The 19,483-nt window shown below is 52.9% G+C and overlaps 4 protein-coding genes across 4 annotated transcripts; 3 read left to right on the top strand and 1 right to left on the bottom strand.

Moving 5' to 3' along the window:
* Positions 1-1,484: 1,484 nt before the first annotated feature.
* On the top strand, positions 1,485-2,320 carry MIND_00407700 (P-loop containing nucleoside triphosphate hydrolase; the record flags this gene model as incomplete). The annotated part of the gene is made up of 4 exons (XM_037360901.1): positions 1,485-1,526; positions 1,575-1,607; positions 1,667-1,849; positions 1,898-2,320. 4 exons carry the CDS (start codon positions 1,485-1,487, stop codon positions 2,318-2,320), a joined length of 681 nt encoding a protein of 226 aa, XP_037223786.1.
* Positions 2,321-5,478: 3,158 nt separating this feature from the next.
* On the top strand, positions 5,479-6,381 carry MIND_00407600 (Ras-related protein RABA5a; the record flags this gene model as incomplete). The annotated part of the gene is made up of 6 exons (XM_037360900.1): positions 5,479-5,514; positions 5,563-5,597; positions 5,653-5,666; positions 5,714-5,909; positions 5,973-6,271; positions 6,320-6,381. The coding sequence occupies 6 exons, from the start codon at positions 5,479-5,481 to the stop codon at positions 6,379-6,381; spliced, it is 642 nt and encodes a 213-aa protein (XP_037223785.1).
* A 244-nt stretch (positions 6,382-6,625) lies between these two features.
* Positions 6,626-7,261, bottom strand: MIND_00407500 (uncharacterized protein; the record flags this gene model as incomplete). Its single annotated transcript, XM_037360899.1, has 4 exons — positions 6,626-6,789; positions 6,857-6,971; positions 7,024-7,151; positions 7,201-7,261. 4 exons carry the CDS (start codon positions 7,259-7,261, stop codon positions 6,626-6,628), a joined length of 468 nt encoding a protein of 155 aa, XP_037223784.1.
* Positions 7,262-8,425: 1,164 nt separating this feature from the next.
* MIND_00407400 (uncharacterized protein) lies at positions 8,426-9,323 on the top strand (the record flags this gene model as incomplete). Its single annotated transcript, XM_037360898.1, has 2 exons — positions 8,426-9,113; positions 9,160-9,323. 2 exons carry the CDS (start codon positions 8,426-8,428, stop codon positions 9,321-9,323), a joined length of 852 nt encoding a protein of 283 aa, XP_037223783.1.
* Positions 9,324-19,483: the final 10,160 nt, after the last annotated feature.

Below are 19,483 nucleotides of genomic sequence, written 5' to 3'. Positions count from 1 at the left end.
TGGTTTGCGTGGAAAATGGCGATGGGCGATGAGCAAAGTATACCCGCTGTCCCACCACACTATGGACGACAAAGTGGCGGAGGCAGTTTTTCGTGGACCGTATATCGTTCCCTTGGAAGGGAAATACGTGCAGGATACGAGGGACACGCTTTGGCGGCCAGAAAATGGTTCCGGAGCGCATGACGGGACGGGGGAGGGGGGAGCGCATTAGCGAAATTGGGAATGAGGTCATCGAGGCGCTCGCGAGCGGCTGCGGGTGAGAAATAGATGTGAAGGGATGTGCGGGAATCCATTATTCTGGTTTTAAAACGCGACTGAGTGGGATTTTGCCAAGTGTGGTGTCTGCCACCATATTCGGCGACAAGGCAACGGCAACGGTGTCCTATCTGCATTTGCCCGTCGAACAAGGCACGTATCCAAGTCGGAGAGGGGAGAGGACCGGTTTGGGGAAAAATCACGAAGAGGATGGAACGAGGCGCTGGTGCCGCATTTAGGACGGTCTGCAAGAAATGAGTTGGGTAATTCGGTAAAGATGGCCCAGGAACGCACCTTGGATCCTAAACAATTATTGTGTAGGGTCGTCCGCGGCCTACGTCTGTTTAAAAGACAGATACGTATACACCTCCTCGACCAAACGCGCTGCACTTTTTGGGGCGGTCGTGGTCGTCCAAGTGCAAACGACAGAGTTTCGGTCCTGCAGGAATACCGCCGTCGATATGGGGTATGGTTGAGTATGTATTTGAGGTGGGAGACACAGAGAGCAGCTTTCCGGAGGTCGAAGTCTGAGAAACGCTTGCCTGCGAAAAGCAATCCAAGTAAGTATGGCCCAGGACCAGCCAGCTCATTACTCACCGTGAGGCCCATCGCAATCTTTGGATATAAGCCAGAGGTCCCAGCACGATACCCTCAGCAGTATCTCTCTATCCCGCCCAGCCCAATCGACCTGCTCTTTTTGTCGTCGTCCTAGCCGGCAGCGGTGCCACGTCATTGAGTTTGAGGCCCTGTACAGGCGCGTTCATAGCGGTTGTGTGCGAAGGATGCAGCGGAAAAGAGCTGCCAGCGAGCCGCATGTGGGTGCATTGGGCGGACGATAAGTATTGAGGAAAAGGTCAAGATGCCGATTTCCTTTTTCGGCTACGCGATGGTTGTTCCCGATTGCCACTATTCCTCGTGCGCGGGCACTAACAACGGCGCATCCATAGATCTGAACTGGCTCCCCGCATAGCATACCTTATCTTTGCCCTTCGCTGGGTCAGTGTCGTCCTGCTTCACCAACGACCGCCGCAAGCTGTTGCTTCAAGCTGCAGTGGCGGCCCATCTTGCTCAACTGTTGCTGGACCTTCTCGCTGGGGCTCATTAGTGCTCGCGTACTCTGGCTTTCAAATACAATCTCGAGTGTTTCGCCATGCTCTCTGACAAATCGGCGTCACTGGTCAGAGTCACATCCCGCCTCCTTTCTGCTTCCCCTCATAATCTCACTCGTCATGTCCTCTCATGATCAAGAGCCAAAAAGAAAGAATATCAATGTATGTGTCTTGTACATGGTGTTGTTTTCTGTGCCTTATTGCCTGCAGATCATCCTCGTGGGCGACGATGGTACCGGAAAAGTGTAGGTCCTCCTCCTGCAGCCCGACAACCGGGATTAACGACAGCCCTCACTATACAGGTCCCGTACGTCGCATACTCGTCTCCGCGCAGTTCATCAGCGTTAACTATTCGGGCTGCAGTTATGCGCCGCTTCGCAGAAAACACATTCGACCGTGACCCCGTGCATCGGATTCAACACTCCGCATTCCGGCACCTGGACATCGACGGGAAGCGCATAAATGCCCAGATATTCATTCGTCCCGTGTGCGTGGTGCTTTCCATCTCGCCTCATTCACCCATCTCTCCTTAGTTTGGCAAGATTTATCGTGGCCAAGTGCGCTGTCCAGCTTGGCGCAAGCATACACACTGGCATGTACTCATCGTCAACAGCTTCTATCGCCAAGCCTCAGGCTTCTGCTTCACCTACGACGTCTCCCAGCGCCGCACCTTCTCCCAAGTCGACAGATGGGTTCGAGAGGTATCGCACGTCCTGACAGAAGAACTGCCCCCGTCCCCGATACCAGTGCGCCTCTACCTCGTCGGGACTAAGACCGACCGCAAAGCCGAGCGGGAAGTCTCCACCGAAGAAGGCGCCGAGCTGGCCGCGCGCTGTAATATAGCGTTTGCCGAAACGAGTGCACTGGACGGGAGTGGGGTCGAGGACCTGTTTATGACTGTGTTCACTCGTTCGTTGTCGCCTTTACTATCCCCGGCTGCCCTAACTGGATGCTAGAAATCTGTCATGACGCCGATCCAACTCCTGCTAGTAGCTGGGGCTCAGGCTGTCAGATTCAGTAATATACACACGATGTTTTCCACCATGCCAAATCACAGAATTTGCCCGAAGCGAAAGGCCGTAGAAAAATCGTGCTAATGTACCGTCACGGTCAGGATGCAACCCAACAGCCAGTCAACTCGCAAAAGTGTTTTTGCGCAAGTAGCCCTGGTTGGGCGAGCTCATTAGACTACCCAATATCTCTGAATATTAGACACCAGCATCAAGAATGCCCAATCTTCACGTTGACAGAGAGAGAGAGAGCTCGGGGCACACGCGTACAGCTGGTTGCATGGACTGGAGTCGCGCACCTGCGGGACAATGTTGGGCTCGCCGTCGCATTCGCCATCGAAGGGATATCGATTGCGGTAATCTATTCATCTTCGACTGTCTTGAAAAGCGAGCAGTGTCTCAAATTGCCCATGGACACGGTCCGCATCTAAACTACAAGGAGGAGGGCCGTATAGTAGTACTTTGTACGTGTCCAGGACAAGGGAATGATATGTAAAGCGTTCTGGCAAAACCAGCCGAAATAAGTCGTGTAAGCCTGAGACCGGAATGAATATGTAGATAGTCGCCATCTAGTATCGTTAGAGATATGTATGGGGTAGAGGCATGGGTATAAGGAGACTCGGTACCGTAAGGTATATATGTTCGACTAGAGGCCAATTCGCTTCAAGTAACAGTCAGCCCCAAAGGAGACATCCAAAACCCACTCTCCCCCTCAAATCCATGTCAATCCAGAGAACCTTCATCGTCTGAGATAGCATCGCGCCCCGATATCGTTGGAAGCGTCGGACCACGGCTTCTTCAAGCTGGCAAAACGCTACCAAGACCGTATCCGCTATCGGTCCTGGACAACATATTTGACTTTTTCCCCACATGTAAGCACACTAATTGCTGCTCCAGACATAATTACTCTGCGTGTCGGTGACACAGAGCATGCGCGACCCAGAGTTTGGAGGTAAAAATCGCGCAGAATGATGTGATATGGCGGTGGGGAGGAGGCAGGGAATCCAGAGACTCGAATGGGGCCAACACAGGACAAGTGCGCGCGATAGAAGAGCACCGTTTGATGTCGGGGAGGTCGTTTGTTTGCGCTCGAAAGGCTTCCTGGGCGAATTCGTATTCGGTCGCCATATGGCCGTCGAAAGACGGAAAGGAACAGGTTTGTGCGCATTTGAGTGTTTATCTTGAGTATAAGAGCGCCCTGTATCGCGTGATGGTGTCCTAACGAGGAGGCGGACGAGAGGAAGGTGGACAGGAGCCATATGTCGAGGAAGGGAGGAAAGATGTCGAGAACAAGCCCATCGAATGGTGCCGGGGTAAAAGCGCCTGGTCCAGTAATGTGAATCGTCATTGGGAAAGTTGTTGTGTGAGAGGCAAAAAGTCAAGAAGGCGGGGAAAAAGCGATATGTGTCTATGGTGGTTCTCTGCGACATCTGGGGTCCACATTGGCGGCGTTAAGATCTAGCATCAGTGCTGCAGAGTGCTAATGTCTTCCTCCAACCCGATTTAACGTGCAAGAGCAGAAACATGGCGAAAAGGTTTGACAGAACGCAGGAGCTGAGGAGGGGAAGACGAGCTTGAGAAGGGAGCCGCGAAATGAGCCCAGAGTAAAATGTCGTGTTGGAGGGATAAGGAGGGTCGGGAAAGTTGTGGTTTGCTAAAAGGCTGTGGGCGACGACGAAAGCGTATCAGGGCCCCGGCGCCTCGTGGACAACAAAGTGGCGGAGGCGGTTTTTCGGGGACCAAATGCTGTTCTAGCAGGAGACGAGGACCTTTAATGCACGAGGAGCATGTTTTCGCGGCCAGAAAATAGCCACGAATGACGTTATGAGATGCGGGAGGAGGACCGCATTGGCGAAGTCGAGAATGATGCGGTGGATTCCCTTCAGAGCAGCGGAGGGTGATATAGGGATATGAGAGGATGCGCGGTAAGCCTTTCTTTGTGGTGTAGAACGCGGAGTGGAGTTATGCAACATGTGGTGTTTGGCCACCATATTCGCCGAAAAGCAACGACAACAGTGTCGTGCCTGCATATAACTATCGAAGACGACGCGTATCGGAGTCCAAGAAGGGAGAGGACGGTTTGGGGAAGAAAGAGGATGGAGAATCGGGCGATAATGCCGGCTTTTGCGAATTCTGCAGGAAATTAGCCTAACAATTCCAAAAAGTTGGCCGAAGAACGCGCCTTGAATCCTACACCATTGCATAGAGTCGCCCCAAGGTCGACATCCACGTCGAAGGCGCATAAGTATGCGTCTTTAGCCAAACGCGCTGCACTGTCTGAGGCGGTCGTGGGCGTCCAAGCGACAACGATAGTCCCGGCCTTGCGGGCTGCCACCGTCTGTATGAGGCAATGCTTGAAGATACAATTGAGGGGGGTATACGGAAAGATAACCCGCGCGTCGAGGTGGAATCCGAGCGAGGCTTAAACTGCAAAGGGCAATGAAGGTGAGTATGGATCAACACTAGCCAGTGTATAACTCACCGTGAAGCCCGCCAAAGTCTCCCAACATCTTCTAAAAGGCCCTAGCATAACTCCCCTCAATGATATAACTCTTCCCCACGTTGCCTGCTTGTCGTCGTCGTCTTCCCAGTCAAACGCGCCACGTCATCGGCCTCCGAGCTCTGTACACGCCCGTTCATACGGAGTGTCTACGAGGGATGTGACGAAGAACAGCGGCCTGTGTGCCGCACGCTGGTAAACCAGACGGCGGACATGGCGGTCGCATGGAGGAAAAGAACAAGATGACGTTTTCCTTTTTCGGCCAGGCGATGGTTGTTCCCGATTGTCACCATCCCTCGTGCGCGGCCACCCACCAGCGGCGCATTCGTAGATCTGAACTACTCCCAACATAAGATCCCTCATCTTCGCTGGGTTACTGTCTACCTGCTGCACCAACGACCGCCTCAAGCTCTTCCGAGTCAAGCTGCACTGGTAGCCTATCTTGGTCGAATGTTGCTAAATCTTCTTGCTGAGTTTCCCATAAATCGGTACTCGTAGACTTAGGCTTTCAAATGCAATCTTGCGTATGCGCTCTGACAAATCGGCGTCACTGGTCAGTCACATCCCCGCCTCCTTTCTGCTTCCCCTCATCTCACTCTCCGTCATGTCCTCCCAAGAGCAAACGAGACTCAATATCAAGGTATGTGTTTCGTGCATGGAACTATCTCTTATGCCTTATCGGCTTCAGATCCTTCTCGTCGGCGACGCCCGGACTGGAAAGGAGTGGGTCCAGCCGCAGCCCCGGCAATAGTTATTAACAAGAGCACCCGCTCTACAGATCCCGTGAGTCGCGTACATTCTTTCCATTGAGTTCACCCACTCAACCGTTCGGGATGCAGTCATGCGGCGCTTCACCGAAAACGTTTTTGACCCCGCCCATCGGGATGTCGGCTGCACAATGCGGCCCCTGGACATTGAGGGGAAGCACATAAATGCTCAGATATTCACCCGCCCCACATGGTTGGTGCATCCAACACCCGCTATTGCTCTCATTAAACCATCCTTCCTTAGCGTGGGGAGATTTCACGTGCCCAGGTGCGCTGCCCAGCTTCAATGTACGGACACATTCGTCTACTATACTCATCCGCTTGTTCACAGCTTGTACTATTACACGTCGAGCGTCTGCATCGTTTACGACGTCTGTCAGCGCCACACCTTCTCCCAAATCGAAGATAGATGGCTTGGAGAGATATCCCGTGTCCAGGCGGAATATCTGCCCCCGTCCCCGATACCAATGCGCCTCTACCTCGTCGGGAACAAGACCGACCGCGAAGCCGAGCGGGAAGTCTCCACCGAGGAAGGCGCTGCACTGGCTGCACGCTGTAATATGGTGTTTGCCGAAACAAGTGCGCTGGACGGGAGTGGGGTCGAGGACCTGTTTATGACTGTGTTCACTCGTGCGTGATCGTCTTTGATATCCCCTCGTTGCACTCATTCAATGCCAGAAATCTGTCATGATGTGGATTCAACTACTCGTAGCGAGGGCTGGGGCTGTCACATACAGTAATACATACGCTATGTTTTTTCCAGCACGAAGAATCACTCCCGAATGAACAGCAACGAGACATATCCAAACTGTGCTATCGCACCTTAGCCTTCATGATCACGGTCAGAATATAACCCAAAAATTACTTGACTTGAATCGAACACGAACAACGATTGTCTTGCTTTCGAATTGCCCTTAGTTCGCCCAGCTCATTGAAAATAGATCAGATTACTATATTCCAAAAAGAAATCAATATCCCAAAATATTAGAATAACACGCCAGCGACGCCCAATCCCGCCGCAAGGACGCCCGACACCGCCAGCATCATGGCCGGCACCTGCGCGCCCTGTGGTGCCCCGTTCTTCTTCGACCCCTTCACAGTGAAGTTTTTCACGGGTAGCTTCGCGAGGTTGCACGCCGCGACGAATTCTGGCATAAAGACACAATAATCAGAGTGGTGCCGCGAGTGCGGGCCGGGCGTAGACGCACCGTTGACCTGTGACTGGAGGCTGTCCGCCGTGGCCGCGCCCCGCGCCGACCTCGCAGTCGAAGCACGTCTCAAACATGCTCATCACCGATTGCGAGCAGAGAGCGGCGGGCGACGTGGTGTTCTGGACGCATTATTACTCGACGAGAGCTTGACTTTTGAAAGGGATAACTCACGAGCAGTGTGTCCTGCAGCTGGTTGCATGTCGTCGCACACTGCGGGACGATGTCGGGCTCGCCGTCGGTCTTGCTCCGCAAGTGGAGTGTGAGGCTGTCCAGCGGGAGAGGCTGGGGCGTGGCGAGCGCTGGGAGGAGATGTTAGTCGACTGTGCGGGAGGAAAAACAGAGGCATACCTGTTTGAGCAGCAGCTAGAAGGACAAGGGCGGCAGAAGAGAGAGTAGAGAAGCAGCGCATAACGTGAAGAGAATGTCACTCGAACGAGGGTAAGCAGACGACAAGGGATGGGGAAAAGTTAAGCGAGAGTCCGCCATAACGGTGCTAACGACCTATATACCTATTGTTTAGGCGCGCACACAGGAATTGCGCGCTGATAAAGCGAATCGCTGTGGGCGTATCATCTGCCAGTGTCCGCTTGTCTGCCTGTTGCCACAAGGTAAGCATCAGTTTTTCCTTTTTGCTGGTCGAGGACTCGAGAGTTGTCGCCGATACCCATCGCCAAGCCAGAGAAAATCAGCGCCAGGAGATAGATTGAGATATTGGTGAGAACGCGGGTATGTATTTCCTGTAATTGGTGCGGCGGTGCTCCAAATTAAGGCAAAGGGTCACGGTGCGAGCGCCGGGTTGCGACAGTATGTCCGGAGCGGAGAAGACCAGAATCGGGTGGCACCATTAACCGCGCGCCTCCAGTTAGCACGGACCGAAATTGGTGGTGGTGGTCAAAAGTCAAGAGGCTTCGGCCGAAACCCGATCAGCGCGTTCGGCGTGATGTTGACGTCAATAGCCAGAGCTCAGTGGAGGTGATTCCCAACAACACACATGTTAGCACGGATAGCAGCTCGCAGATTTCCTTCTCTACCTGGACGCGCCTGTTATTGGAGCCACAAGTAGATCGAGAAGTAAGTAACAAGTCAGTGAGTACGGCAAGGGCCGGGCCGGAGGCAGTGCATCACACACGTAAGCGCAGTGACCCATGCGTCTTGCTTCTTCCTCTTCCTCACTCCCTCGACAATGAGCACCGCCGCAAGGACTATGTTGCAGCCAAGCGGGTGAGATTTAACAAGTCATGGCCACAGCTGCAGGTGAGAGTCTTCACCCCTCGTTTCCGTACATTCTACTTATCCGATTTGTCCGCTTCAAAGGAAATCGCAGGAGTGCTGACAGTGGCGCAAGACTACTTAGCCTTCCCACTCTCCCGGATGCTCAAGTTCACCGCTGCTCACACCTTACTTCCTTCTCTCACTGACCTGCCAGCCGCTCTCTGCCGGCTTCGAAACGATCACCGCAATACCCGCGATATCTGCGCCCGCGGTCAACGTTGAGCTTGATATGACTCGTAGCTGCCTGTAACAGCCTCGCTTCTTGCCCACCCACCACCTCGCTAATCCATCATCATTATCCATGATACCAAAGTCGCCTCCGAGTCCGCCACCGGGTCCGTATCCGACTGGAGGATTCATCCAGATGTGGACCTACGACGGAGTCGACAAAACGAAGGCAGTGCAGTGGCTGGAAGATATAACGGCGCATCTGGAGACCCACGGTGCCCCCCGCGCGCAATGGGCGCTCATCGCCCTCTCCTTCCTCTCGCAAGACTTCAAGGCAGAGATCTCACAAATCTCTGGATGTCAGATTGAGGTGCTGCATGTATTGGACTGGGAGACCTTGGTGGAGACGGTCCGTAGTTTTGTGACTCAGACGACGCATGGTGCGGTTTCTAATTTGCCAAACGAGACTGCGTGTTGCGTTTACTCGTCAGCGACAGATGCTGCCCCGCCTAATGACCAAAAGTCAGATGGAGATGGAGAAAGTTCCGCCAACTTGAATCAGAATGCAGGTTCATCCCATCCAGCTGCCGAAAACGAAAAGCCAGTAGGCAAACCCCGTCGCTTCTTCGACGAACACCCTATTGCCGCTACTGCCGCTACTGCCGCTACTGCCGCTGCTACCGCTACCGCTGCTGCTGTCGCTACCGCTGCTGCTGCTGCTGCTACTGCAGGGCTCATTGTGGCCGCCCCAATCCTGGTTCCCGTAGCTCTCGTTAGCACGCTCAACGTGATTGGGTTCGGCGCCGGCGGTGTCGTTGCAGGTATGTTTTTTCCTCGAATACTCAATCTTTGCCTGACGAGATCAAGGTTCGCTTGCAGCTGCCATCCAGTCCGTTTTCTATGGCGGGGCAGTCACAAGTGGGTCCGCCTTCGCGATTGCCCAATCAATCGGCGCAGGTGGGGCGGCATTCAGTGGTGCAATGCCGATGCTTACTGCGGCTGGCGCCGCTATCGGTGCTGCAGTCGCGTAGAAACTACTGCCGCAAGACGCCGAAAAGAACGGGACTACTGGTGAGGAGAGTAAGAGCCCCGAGAAAGCATGAATGTTATGAATGTCGGCCGTTGTGTGTAAATTTGTTGATTACAGATTACTTGGAATCGAAATTGCTTTTTGCATCATGTCGATATCGCGGAGGGTATCTGATTTCTTGCCCTTAGATTTTTACTTCCTTTATGTTGTCCGTGCTTCGTGCTACTGGAAGCAAAAGACAATCCATGTTTTGGCCTTGAATTCGAATCACTCACTTGTATTTGCAAAAAGGGTACTTGGTACAAGAAATGTCGGTACACAAGTCGACGTAAAGCAACAATCAAGTAGTCGGGAGGGGGAAATACATATCGGTACGATATAACGAAGATATGGAGGAGAAAGCAATGCAAATATGCCCAGGCATGAGGTATGTCAGGAGGTAGGGTCCGTAAAGAGAAGATGCAAAAACAGAAACCAAATGGCAAGAAGGATGAAGCGCGAGACAAACGTCGAGGTTCAACTCGGGTTACGAATGGCGAAAATATCTTAGTATCTTGAACACAATACAAGGGCCCTCGAAAGCCCGCCAGAGTTGTATCGGAGTTGGTCGTCAAGATGACAATGTGAATCCTCGCTTTAAGGACGGCGATGGGTTCGCAAAGCACAATGTAGGCCCAAATATGGTCGGGGACATCATAAAGCCCATCGTACACGCATTATGGTCCAGTCCTCAAAGTTTAAAACCCATCGGCGACGAGACACAAAAGTTTTCCAAGGCACAAATTCGGTATGGCACGTGACCGGAAAGCCGGCGAAGGAGGGGAGCAGAGTGGCGAAATGCGCAAAGTAGTGGAAGGGAATTGCGGGAGATGTTCTGACTAAAGGTTCTGTCTGCACCGAAATACCGAGGGATCCATGTTGTACTGCGAAAACGCGTTTGGCTGAGGCGACCGGGAGGACGAAGGGCAAATTGGTATCAAGGTCGAGAAGGACGAAGCGAGGTGGCGGCGGTGATGATATGATGTTGAATCAAGGCGGGGAAATGGTGTGCGGGGATGGAGAAGAGCCGACACGAGTGGAATGCACATATGTGTAGAAAACGGACAAATTGCGATATCGGAGGGGCATCCAAGGAGTTGTCGTAGCACAGTATAAGAGGTTAAACGGTAACAATCCCGCATGCTCGGGAGATTGTTGCTGGCCAAGGATGACTTCCCAACAACAACTTCTAACGAGGAACCAACGGGATTGCTTTGCAAAAGAACCTCCTGCGTTGAATTCAGACCTCGTACTGGTAGCAATAGCATGCCTGATGCGACTTTGAGCACCTCCGGGACCAATTTGCCCCACTGCTGACGGGGAGATTGATTGGTATTCTCGATACGTGCAACGACACGAAACGCCGGAGGAACCCCCAACCCGGCGCCGCTATCAGGCGGAAACGAAATGAATGAGATGGCATAAGCGTTGGTATTCGGCAGCCGAGCGCTGGAGACCGTCCAGAGCCTTGGGAGGGTTTCGCAAAACAGGCGTAATGGGAGAGGAGGACAGGCAAAGTCGTTGCAGCAATGCAGCCGCAGAGTCCTTCGGCAACGGCGGGGGACAATGAAGGGAGTTAAATGGGTGTCGGGGAAGTCGTTAGCGGAAGGTGAAAAGCTTCCGAAGCGAGAAGACATGCAGGATGGCGTTGATGATATTGACTGCGACGAAACAACCACAGTCCATATTGTACGCTGCTGGTGGGTGACAGAAGTAGTGTCCGTTTGCGGGGGGTTACGATGGCGTTTGTGGCCGAAAGAAGTAAGACAATGTCACAATCATTCGCCACGTCTGAAGAGTAATCAGGATGAAGATCAGCAAAACGCGATACGAACACACCTCGCACTTCACAAAATGCCTCTCCAACATCGCTACGGATCGAATATCCACCAAGTAACTTCCCACCAAATGTGTTGACCTGCTTCAGGGACAATCCACCGAATCTCGTCCATCCATCATCCCAGCCAACTTATACCGGTCCTCCTCCTGATGCAGCCTAAATCGCGCCACAAGTAGCTCCATATAGGGTCGCAAGACCAATAACGGCGAAGGTTATCTTCCTGGTAACGATGTTTCGACATGGAACAATTTTGACTCGACGGGGCACTTCTCGTGGCGCATTTAGACGACATGATGGCCGCAATAGCAGCAAAATGAGGGGGTTGGAGCTCCAGAAGAGCAAGTTGCGAGATGGCTGACAAGCTGATCGATAGTAGGTGAAACGTCGAAACGCCCAAACGGTCGTCGACGGCATATCCAGTCTCGCGGTTGGGCGGAAGTAGCATGAATAGGGCCAAATATGTGTCTTGGTTTGGCTTACAGACTCTCCGGGCCATTGACAGGCTTGAGAAGGAGTTGTAAAACGGGGGTGATGGGGGAGGAGGAAGGGAAAAGTCGGTGTAGGAAGGGAGCCGTAGAATCGCTTGGAATTGGCGGGTGACAATGAAGGGGTGTGAATGGATGTCGGGGAGGTTGTTTCTCGAAGGCGAAAGGCTTCTGCGGGGGGCAGACTTGCAGGGTGGTGTTATCGATATCGTTAGCAGAAAACACACAGCCCACGGGCCTGCGGTGCTCTCCGTGCAGCCCGCATGGAAAAAGGACACTGTTCGAGGAGTTCCTATGTGATTTGGGCTCGAAACGAGTTTCAAACCAGGCAGAATCAGCGCTGGTCTGAAGAGTGTTACAAGAAATGAGAACCAGGAGCAACAGGACGCCATGAAAACGCACCTGACTAGATAGGATCCTCTCATTCAACGTCTTAGAGCACCGTAGATCCACTTGAGGAACGTGGGGCACATTGCACCAAATGCACTGACCCTGTCGCGGTCGTCCGCGAATAACCCAAGCAAACTCGCCCAAGCATACGCCCGGCGGGGCTATACACGTCCCTCTACTGCCGTAGTGGAGGCTGTATACACAAGGAGGAGCCTTTGGCGAGCAGTGTTAAGGGCGATGGAGGCATTCGATATCAAGAAGAGGCCCTACTAGGATGAGGGAGATTAGTATTAGATAGGAAAGAGACGCCCACACGCACCATTCAGATGGTCCAAAAGCACACAAGTAGCTTTTGCCACAGCTTTGTCCTCTTGTGTCCACCTTTCGCAGTCCAACTGATTGCGATTCTGGACCAGCCGGCCACGTCATCGCATTTAGACGCCCGAATCAACCTGCTGCATGCCGTGTGGTCTTGTCGTTGAGGTATAGAAGGGCTTGGTGCTCGAGGATAGTGTTGGGTAGCAAGACGACATGGAGGATGAAGAAAAGAAGGTGATTTCCTTTTTTCGGCCACACTGTCTTCTGATTCTCATCTTCGACCAGTGACGATGCCTTCTCCGTTATTGACTATGCCTATTGTCTAGTTCGGGCGATGTCTTTGTTTACCCTACTCTCAAATACTTGTTATTATTGGTTCTTCCTTAGCCGCCACACTATCAGCCCATTTCAAAACTCGCGCATTCTCCCACTTGCCTGTTGCTCTGCGGAACTCGGCATCCAATGGCGACTGATACCCAGTGAGCCACACCATAGTCATCTCAAACGGTTCTTCCTCCCTCGAAAGCCTCCCCTGCAAAAATGCCAGAAGCGCGCGAGAGCTGAAATCCCCCTTCGATGAGACGACGAGCGTCTTTAAATCCGGCACGACGAGGGCTGAGTTCAGCTCAACGAGGAGCTCGTCGTTGAACAGCGTAGGCACTTCGTGACGCTCGCGGCGCGTCGCATAGGTCGGAGCCACCCAGTCGTTGATCTTCAGGCGCGATAATGTCGGCAGAACGAGCAGAACTTCGAGCAACTGTCGCGAGGTGATATGAACTCCCGTGAGATCCAGACTTTGCACCGAGCCCCATGTCGTCCGCTGCAGGAATGCAAGTCCCGCGGCATGCGGCCAGAAGAACGGGGCATCGGAACTCGTGAGGCTGGATCTGGAAATGGCGAACTCGGTGAGCTTTGGCAGCGCGAAGAATTCTAGGAGCGCTTCCAATACGCGCATGTCTGCGGGCTTGCCGTACCTGTCCGAGCCGGTGAGGCACACCGAAAAGGTCTCGATGCCAATTTTGACGCTCTCAGTCGGCAGCCTGTGATTTATCAGTGTATGATAAGGGTTTGTGTGTAATAGGATGCCCAGTGTCGCGCCATCCGCAAGCCGTGCGGACTGTGCGATAAACCCGTCCGCGTCAGCCCAATGAGCAAGACAATAAGACGCAGCCTCAGTGTGCAGTTTGGCGAGTTGCTTAATGGGGAGATGAGGGAGAAACGGTGAGCTGACCGCGTAGCAGTGAACGGTCCGGAGACGCGGTGCGTCGAAGAAGAATGAGAAGGGCTCGTGCTCCTCGGGCAGGTCGTCATCCCAGGGGTGAAGCACCAGCTCCTCCAAGAGGGGGATGTTGCCCATGATCGGCGACAGCTGTGACAACATTGCACCGGCGATGGAAAATTGCGCATACTGCCAGCGATGTGAGTGCTTCATCAAGGGCACCAGGATCTCTGACGGGAATGTCATGAAATGACTGCCCCAGAGTTCGATATGGAGTGGTAGATGTCGACTCCGGAGCAGAGCACGTTCCAGGTGGCGCGCCGCACTCAACGCCAAGACATATTCGTCAAACGCATAGATCCATGACGTCTCAGGATCGTCAGAATCATCGGAATCCGTATCGTGGAAGGGATGGTCCTCCGCCCAAAGATACACGAAACAGCGGAGATCTAGTTTGAACGTTGTCCAAAAGCTCGGGGTGCGATATACAATGCGCGCGAATCTTCTGCAAACTTGGCCCAGATTCCGCAGGTCATACCCTGTGACACTTTCTATGAGTTTGGTGTCTGACGACATGGTGTGGATAACATGAGGCTGATAGTCCGCCCCGCTGAACTTGAAGATGTGCCCAACGACTTCTGCTGGAAGGGTGTCGAAAGGGGCGACCATGGTCGGTGAAGTACTAAGAAAGAGAATTAGCTTCCATTGAGACGGCGGTAATACTTTATACTGCCAATAGTCTTTGTTCCCAAAGATATCACTTGCGATTCCCGGAACAAAGGCAAAGGTGGAACTTCTTTCAAAGAAGCCACTGACAAAGAATAAGCCGCGTGGATAGGCTTGGCATGAATTGCAACGGCGTTCAAGTTCCCCGTGTAACGTGTTGGTCCATCTCTTTGTACTACGACGCCAAGCGAGAAGTTTCTGTAAGGATGTCAACGCAAATTAGATATGAAAAAGACAAGAGCGATACAAGAAAGACTCGGACTCGCACAGCACGAGGTAAATAGATTGTTCTGATTCTTCTATTCAATGTTCATGAGATGGCGAAATGACCGCTGCAGCGAAAATTGAAGGGCAGGGAGAGGTGCGAACACACCGTGACCGTGCTGCGGGCCACAGTTGAACGTCAGAATACGCGCCACTCAGTGCGGGCATTGGAATGTCTTGCAGAGTGGCGGTCCGGGAGAAGAAGGGGTTGATGTGGCACGTGCGGCACCCCTTGATTCGTGCGTGCCACGCCAATCCCACGCAGAATCAGTCGGAGATCGCCGTTTTCTTCCCACCTCCGAGCCAAGATTGGCCAATAAAATCGACTTCTTCAGGGCTGTTCCTTACTGCCGGTCGCGCTGCTATCGGCGGTCTAACCCTGACCACGGCGAAACTTTGCAGCTTTTGGCCGCGAGGGAGGATGTGATGAAAGCATGAATGAATGCCCGCCGTCGTGTGTGAATTTGTCGATTCCTTATATCAGTGTCGCAGTAATCGAGGATGTTGAGAATTCAAGTTATTAGAGGGATAAATAAGTATTGCATGGAAGAACCTCGGAAGAGGAAAGGTGTCGTGCCAAATAACGAATACTTTGGAAGAACGGGACGTAGGGGTAACTGTGGTATCTAAGGGAAGGTGCAAACCCAAAGAGAGAAGAACAAAACGGCACGACAAACATCGAGATATGAATGACGGGAACTCGATCGGGATCCCGGATAGGAGAAACGACGAAAGCCCTTGCCAACCTCCAGTCCCGCAGTCCCGCAAGGCAGCGGTAACAGCATGAAGGAGGTCGAAGATGTGTCTTCGTTTGGCTTCGTAACTCTCCAGCCCCTCGACAGGCGGGGAGAAGAAGTTGTGAAACATCGGAGAGGAGGAAGGGGGAAATCGCGATGACAATGGGGCCATGCAATTGCTCAGAAACAGCGGAGGACGATGCCGGGGAGTATGTGCATGTCGGGGAAGATGTGTGTCAAGGGCGAAAGGCTTCTGCGGGGAGGAGACGTGTAGACGTGTAGGGCCCCAAATCTGGCGTCACGCTTCGGCGGAAATGGTATGAGCGAGATGGAATATACGTTGGTATTTGGCAGCCGAGCGCTGGAGATCGTCGATAGCCTTGGGAAGGTTTCGCAAAACGGGCGTGACGGGAGAGGAGGCTGGGCCAAGTCATTGCGGCAATGCAGCCAGAGAATCTCTCGGCAACGGCGGGGGACAATGAAGGAAGTCGAATGGGTATTGGGGAAGTCGTTAGCTCAAGGTGAAACGCTTCCTAAGGAAGAAGACATGCAAGTTGCCGTTGGTGATATCGACTGCAACAAAACACTGGAAGTCCGTATTGTGGGCTGCGTGTGCGGAATGGGAATAGAAGCCGTTTGTGCAGGAGTTCCTGCCGAAAGAAGTAAAACAATGCCACAATCGTTCGCCACGTCTGAAGCGTAATCAGGATGAAGATCAGCAAAACGCGATACGAACACACCTTGAAGCTCGCAAAACGTCGATGAACCATAGTTACGCGCCGAAAATCCACCCAAAGAACGTGTAGCATCGCCCACCAAATGTGTTGACCCGCTTGGGGGACATAGACAACCACCTGGTGTCGTACATCCATCATCCCAGCCAACTTATACCGGTCCTCCTCCTCATGCGGGCTAAATCGCGCCACAAAGAGTGCCATATCGGATTGCAAGACCATCGACAGCGAAGGTCATCTTCCTTACTATGACAATGTTTCGACATAGAGCGGTATTTGGGCTTTGCAGAAGACTCCCCATGGCGGATGAAGATGATAGAGTAGAGGCAATGGCATCATATAAGCGCATTCGAAGCCACATAGGAGAAAATTGCGATATCGCTGACGAGAAGATCGATAATGGGGGAACTGACGGAAAGCCCTTGACGACCTCCGATTTAGCCTCCCAGTTTGCGGAGATGGCAGTAATGAGGCGGCATATACGTATGCGTTGAGCTTCCAAACTCTCTGGGCCATGGACAGGCTTGAGAAGAAGTTGTAAAATGGGGGTGATGGGGGAGGAGGAAGGGCAAAGTCGTTGTAGGAACGGAGCCGTAGAATCGCTCGGAACTGGCGGGGGACAATGAAGGGGTGTGAATGAAGGTCGGGAAAGTTGTTTGCATAGGGCGAAAAGCTTTTGCGGGGAGAAGACGCGCAGGGGGGTGTTGACGATTACAAGGGACAAAAAACTCGGGCCACCGCCTGCCGTGGTCTTCGTGCGACCAGAACGGATGGAGGACGTTATTCTGGGATTCCATATGTGATTTGGGCGTGAAAGGAGGGTCAGACAAGGCAGAATTGGGCCGGTCTGAGGACAAGAAATGAGGACAAAGGCAGAAAATGCGCAAAAAAGAACGCACCCAGCTGACATATCCCCGTCATATAACATCTTGGAGTACCTTATATTCGCTCGAAGAACATGGCATGTTAAACCAAATGCGCTGACCCCTTCGCGGTTCTCCCGGAATAACCCAAGCAAACTCGCCCATGCATACCCCCAGCGGCCCTATACACGTGTCTTGACTGCTGTAGTGAGGCTTTATACAAAAGGGTTATGTAGTCTTGACGACCCGTGTTAAGGGCGATGGAGGCTTTGGTCATCAAGAAGGGAAATGGGCCACGACTGCTAGTATGAGGGAGATTAGTATTAGATAGTAAGAAGACGCCCACACGCACCCTTCAGATGGTCCAAAAGCACACCGAAGTGTCCAGAGTAGCTTTCGCCACAGCTTTGTCCTCCTCTGTCCACCTTTCGCTTCCCACCACCGATTGAGATTGTTGGCCAGCAAGCCACGTCATCCCATTTGGACCCCCCGAATCAGCCTGTTGCATGCCGTGTGGTCTTGTCGTCGAGGGTAGAGAAGGGCTTGGTGCTCGAGGATAGTGTTGGGTAGCAAGACGACATGGAGGTTCCGGAAAAGAAGGTCATTTCCTTTTTCGGCCAACGTCTGTCTTTCAATTCTCATCTTCGACCTTCTGCGTTGTTTCGTTGACTCGGAGTATGTCTTTTTGTTTACCTCGGGCACCATCTCTATACGCTTACCCTACTCTGAAGTACTTGATACTATTGTTGCTTCCTCCATACCAGCCGCCGAACTATCAGACCATTTCAAAACCCGCGCATTCTCCCACTTCCCAGTTGCTCTGCGGAACTCGGCATCTAAAGGCGACTGATACCCAGCGAGCCACACCATCGTCATCTCAAACGTTTCTGCTTTCATCGAAACCCTCCCTTGCAAGAATGCCAAAAGCGCACGAGAGCTGAAAGCCCCCTTCGACGAGACGATGAGCGTCTTCAAATCGGGAACAACGAGGGCTGAGCTCATTTCAACCAGGAGCTCGTCGTCGAACAACGCAGGCACTTGATGACACTCGCGGCACGTTGCATAGGCCGGGGCCACCCAGTCGTCGATCGCAAGGCGCCGCAGTCCCGGGAGCACGGCCAGTACTTCGAGAAATTGTTGCGAGGTAACATGAACGCCCGTGAGATCCATGCTGTGCACTGACCCTCGCGTCGTCCGCTGCAGGAACGCAAGTCCCTCGACATGGGGCCAGAAGAACGGCGCATCAGAACGGGCGTAGCTGGACTTGGCGATGGCGAATACGGCGAGCTTTGGCAGCGTGAAGAAATCAAGGAGCGATTGCAACACGCGCATGTCTGCGAGTTCGCTCTTCATTGTAGCAATGTACACTAAGAAGGCGTCGATGCCGCTTTGGACGGTTCGAGTTGGCAGATGCCCGAGTGTGTGATATGGGTATGTGTTTAATATGATGCCCAAGGTAGCGCCATCATGGAGCCGGGTGGACTGTGCGATCAACCCGTCCGAATCAGCCCAATGAGCAAGACAATAAGACCCAGCCGCCATGTACAGTTTGGCGAGTTGTGGGATGGGGAGATGTGGGAGAAACAGTGAGCTGGCCGCGTGGCAGTGAACGGTCCGGAGGCGTGGTGCGTCGGAGAAGAATGAGAAGGGCTCGTGCTCCTCGGGCAGCTCGTCATCCCAGGGATGTAGCACCAGCTGCTCCAAGAGGGGAATATTGCCCGTGATCGGCGACAGCTGTGACAACATTGCACCGGCGATGGCAAATTCCGCATACTGCCAGCGATGGGAGTGCTTCATCAAGGGCACCAGGATCTCCGACGGGAATGTCATGAACTCACTTCCCCAGAGTTCGATGTGGAGGGGTACATGTCCACCGCGGAGCAGAGCACGTTCCAGGTGGCGCGCCACAATCAACGCCAAGTCGTATTCGTGCAATACAGTGATCCATGACGTGCCATTGGGATCGTCAGAATCATCTGCCAGTGAATCTGCGCTGTCAACGGGATTTTCCTGCGTCCAAACATGCACGAAACAGCGGAGATCTAGGTTGAACGTCGTCCAAAGGCTCGGGGTGTGATGTACGATGTGCGCGAATCTTCTGCAAACTTGGCCAAGATTCCGCAGGTCATACCCTGTGACGCTTTCTATGAGTTTGGTGTATGACGACATGGTTTGGAGAACATGAGGCTGATATTCCGCCCCGCTGAACTTGAAGATGTGCCCAACGACTTCTGTCGGAAGGGTGTCGAAAGGGGCGAGCATAGTCGGTGCAGTATGAGAGACTAAGAAAGAGAATTAGCTTCCATTGAGACGGTGGTAATACTTTATACTGCCACCAGTCTTTGTCCCCTCAGAATTGTATGTAAAAATATCACTTGCCATACCCGGAACAAAGGCAAGGGTGGAATTTCAAAGGAACCTACCCACGGACAAAGAATAAGCAGCGTGGATAGGCTTGGCATGAATGACTAGCCTAACAACGGCGTTCAAGCACCCGGTGTGGTTCATCTCCGAGTCTTTGTACTTCGGTGCTAAGCAAGACAGTT

This window comes from Mycena indigotica (assembly GCF_014461135.1).
Source record: "Mycena indigotica strain 171206Taipei chromosome Unknown Mind.scaff0003, whole genome shotgun sequence".
NCBI classification, from domain to species: domain Eukaryota; kingdom Fungi; phylum Basidiomycota; class Agaricomycetes; order Agaricales; family Mycenaceae; genus Mycena; species Mycena indigotica.
The sequence above is the reverse complement of the archived record's forward strand: the minus strand, read 5'-3'. Positions and strand labels throughout refer to the sequence as shown.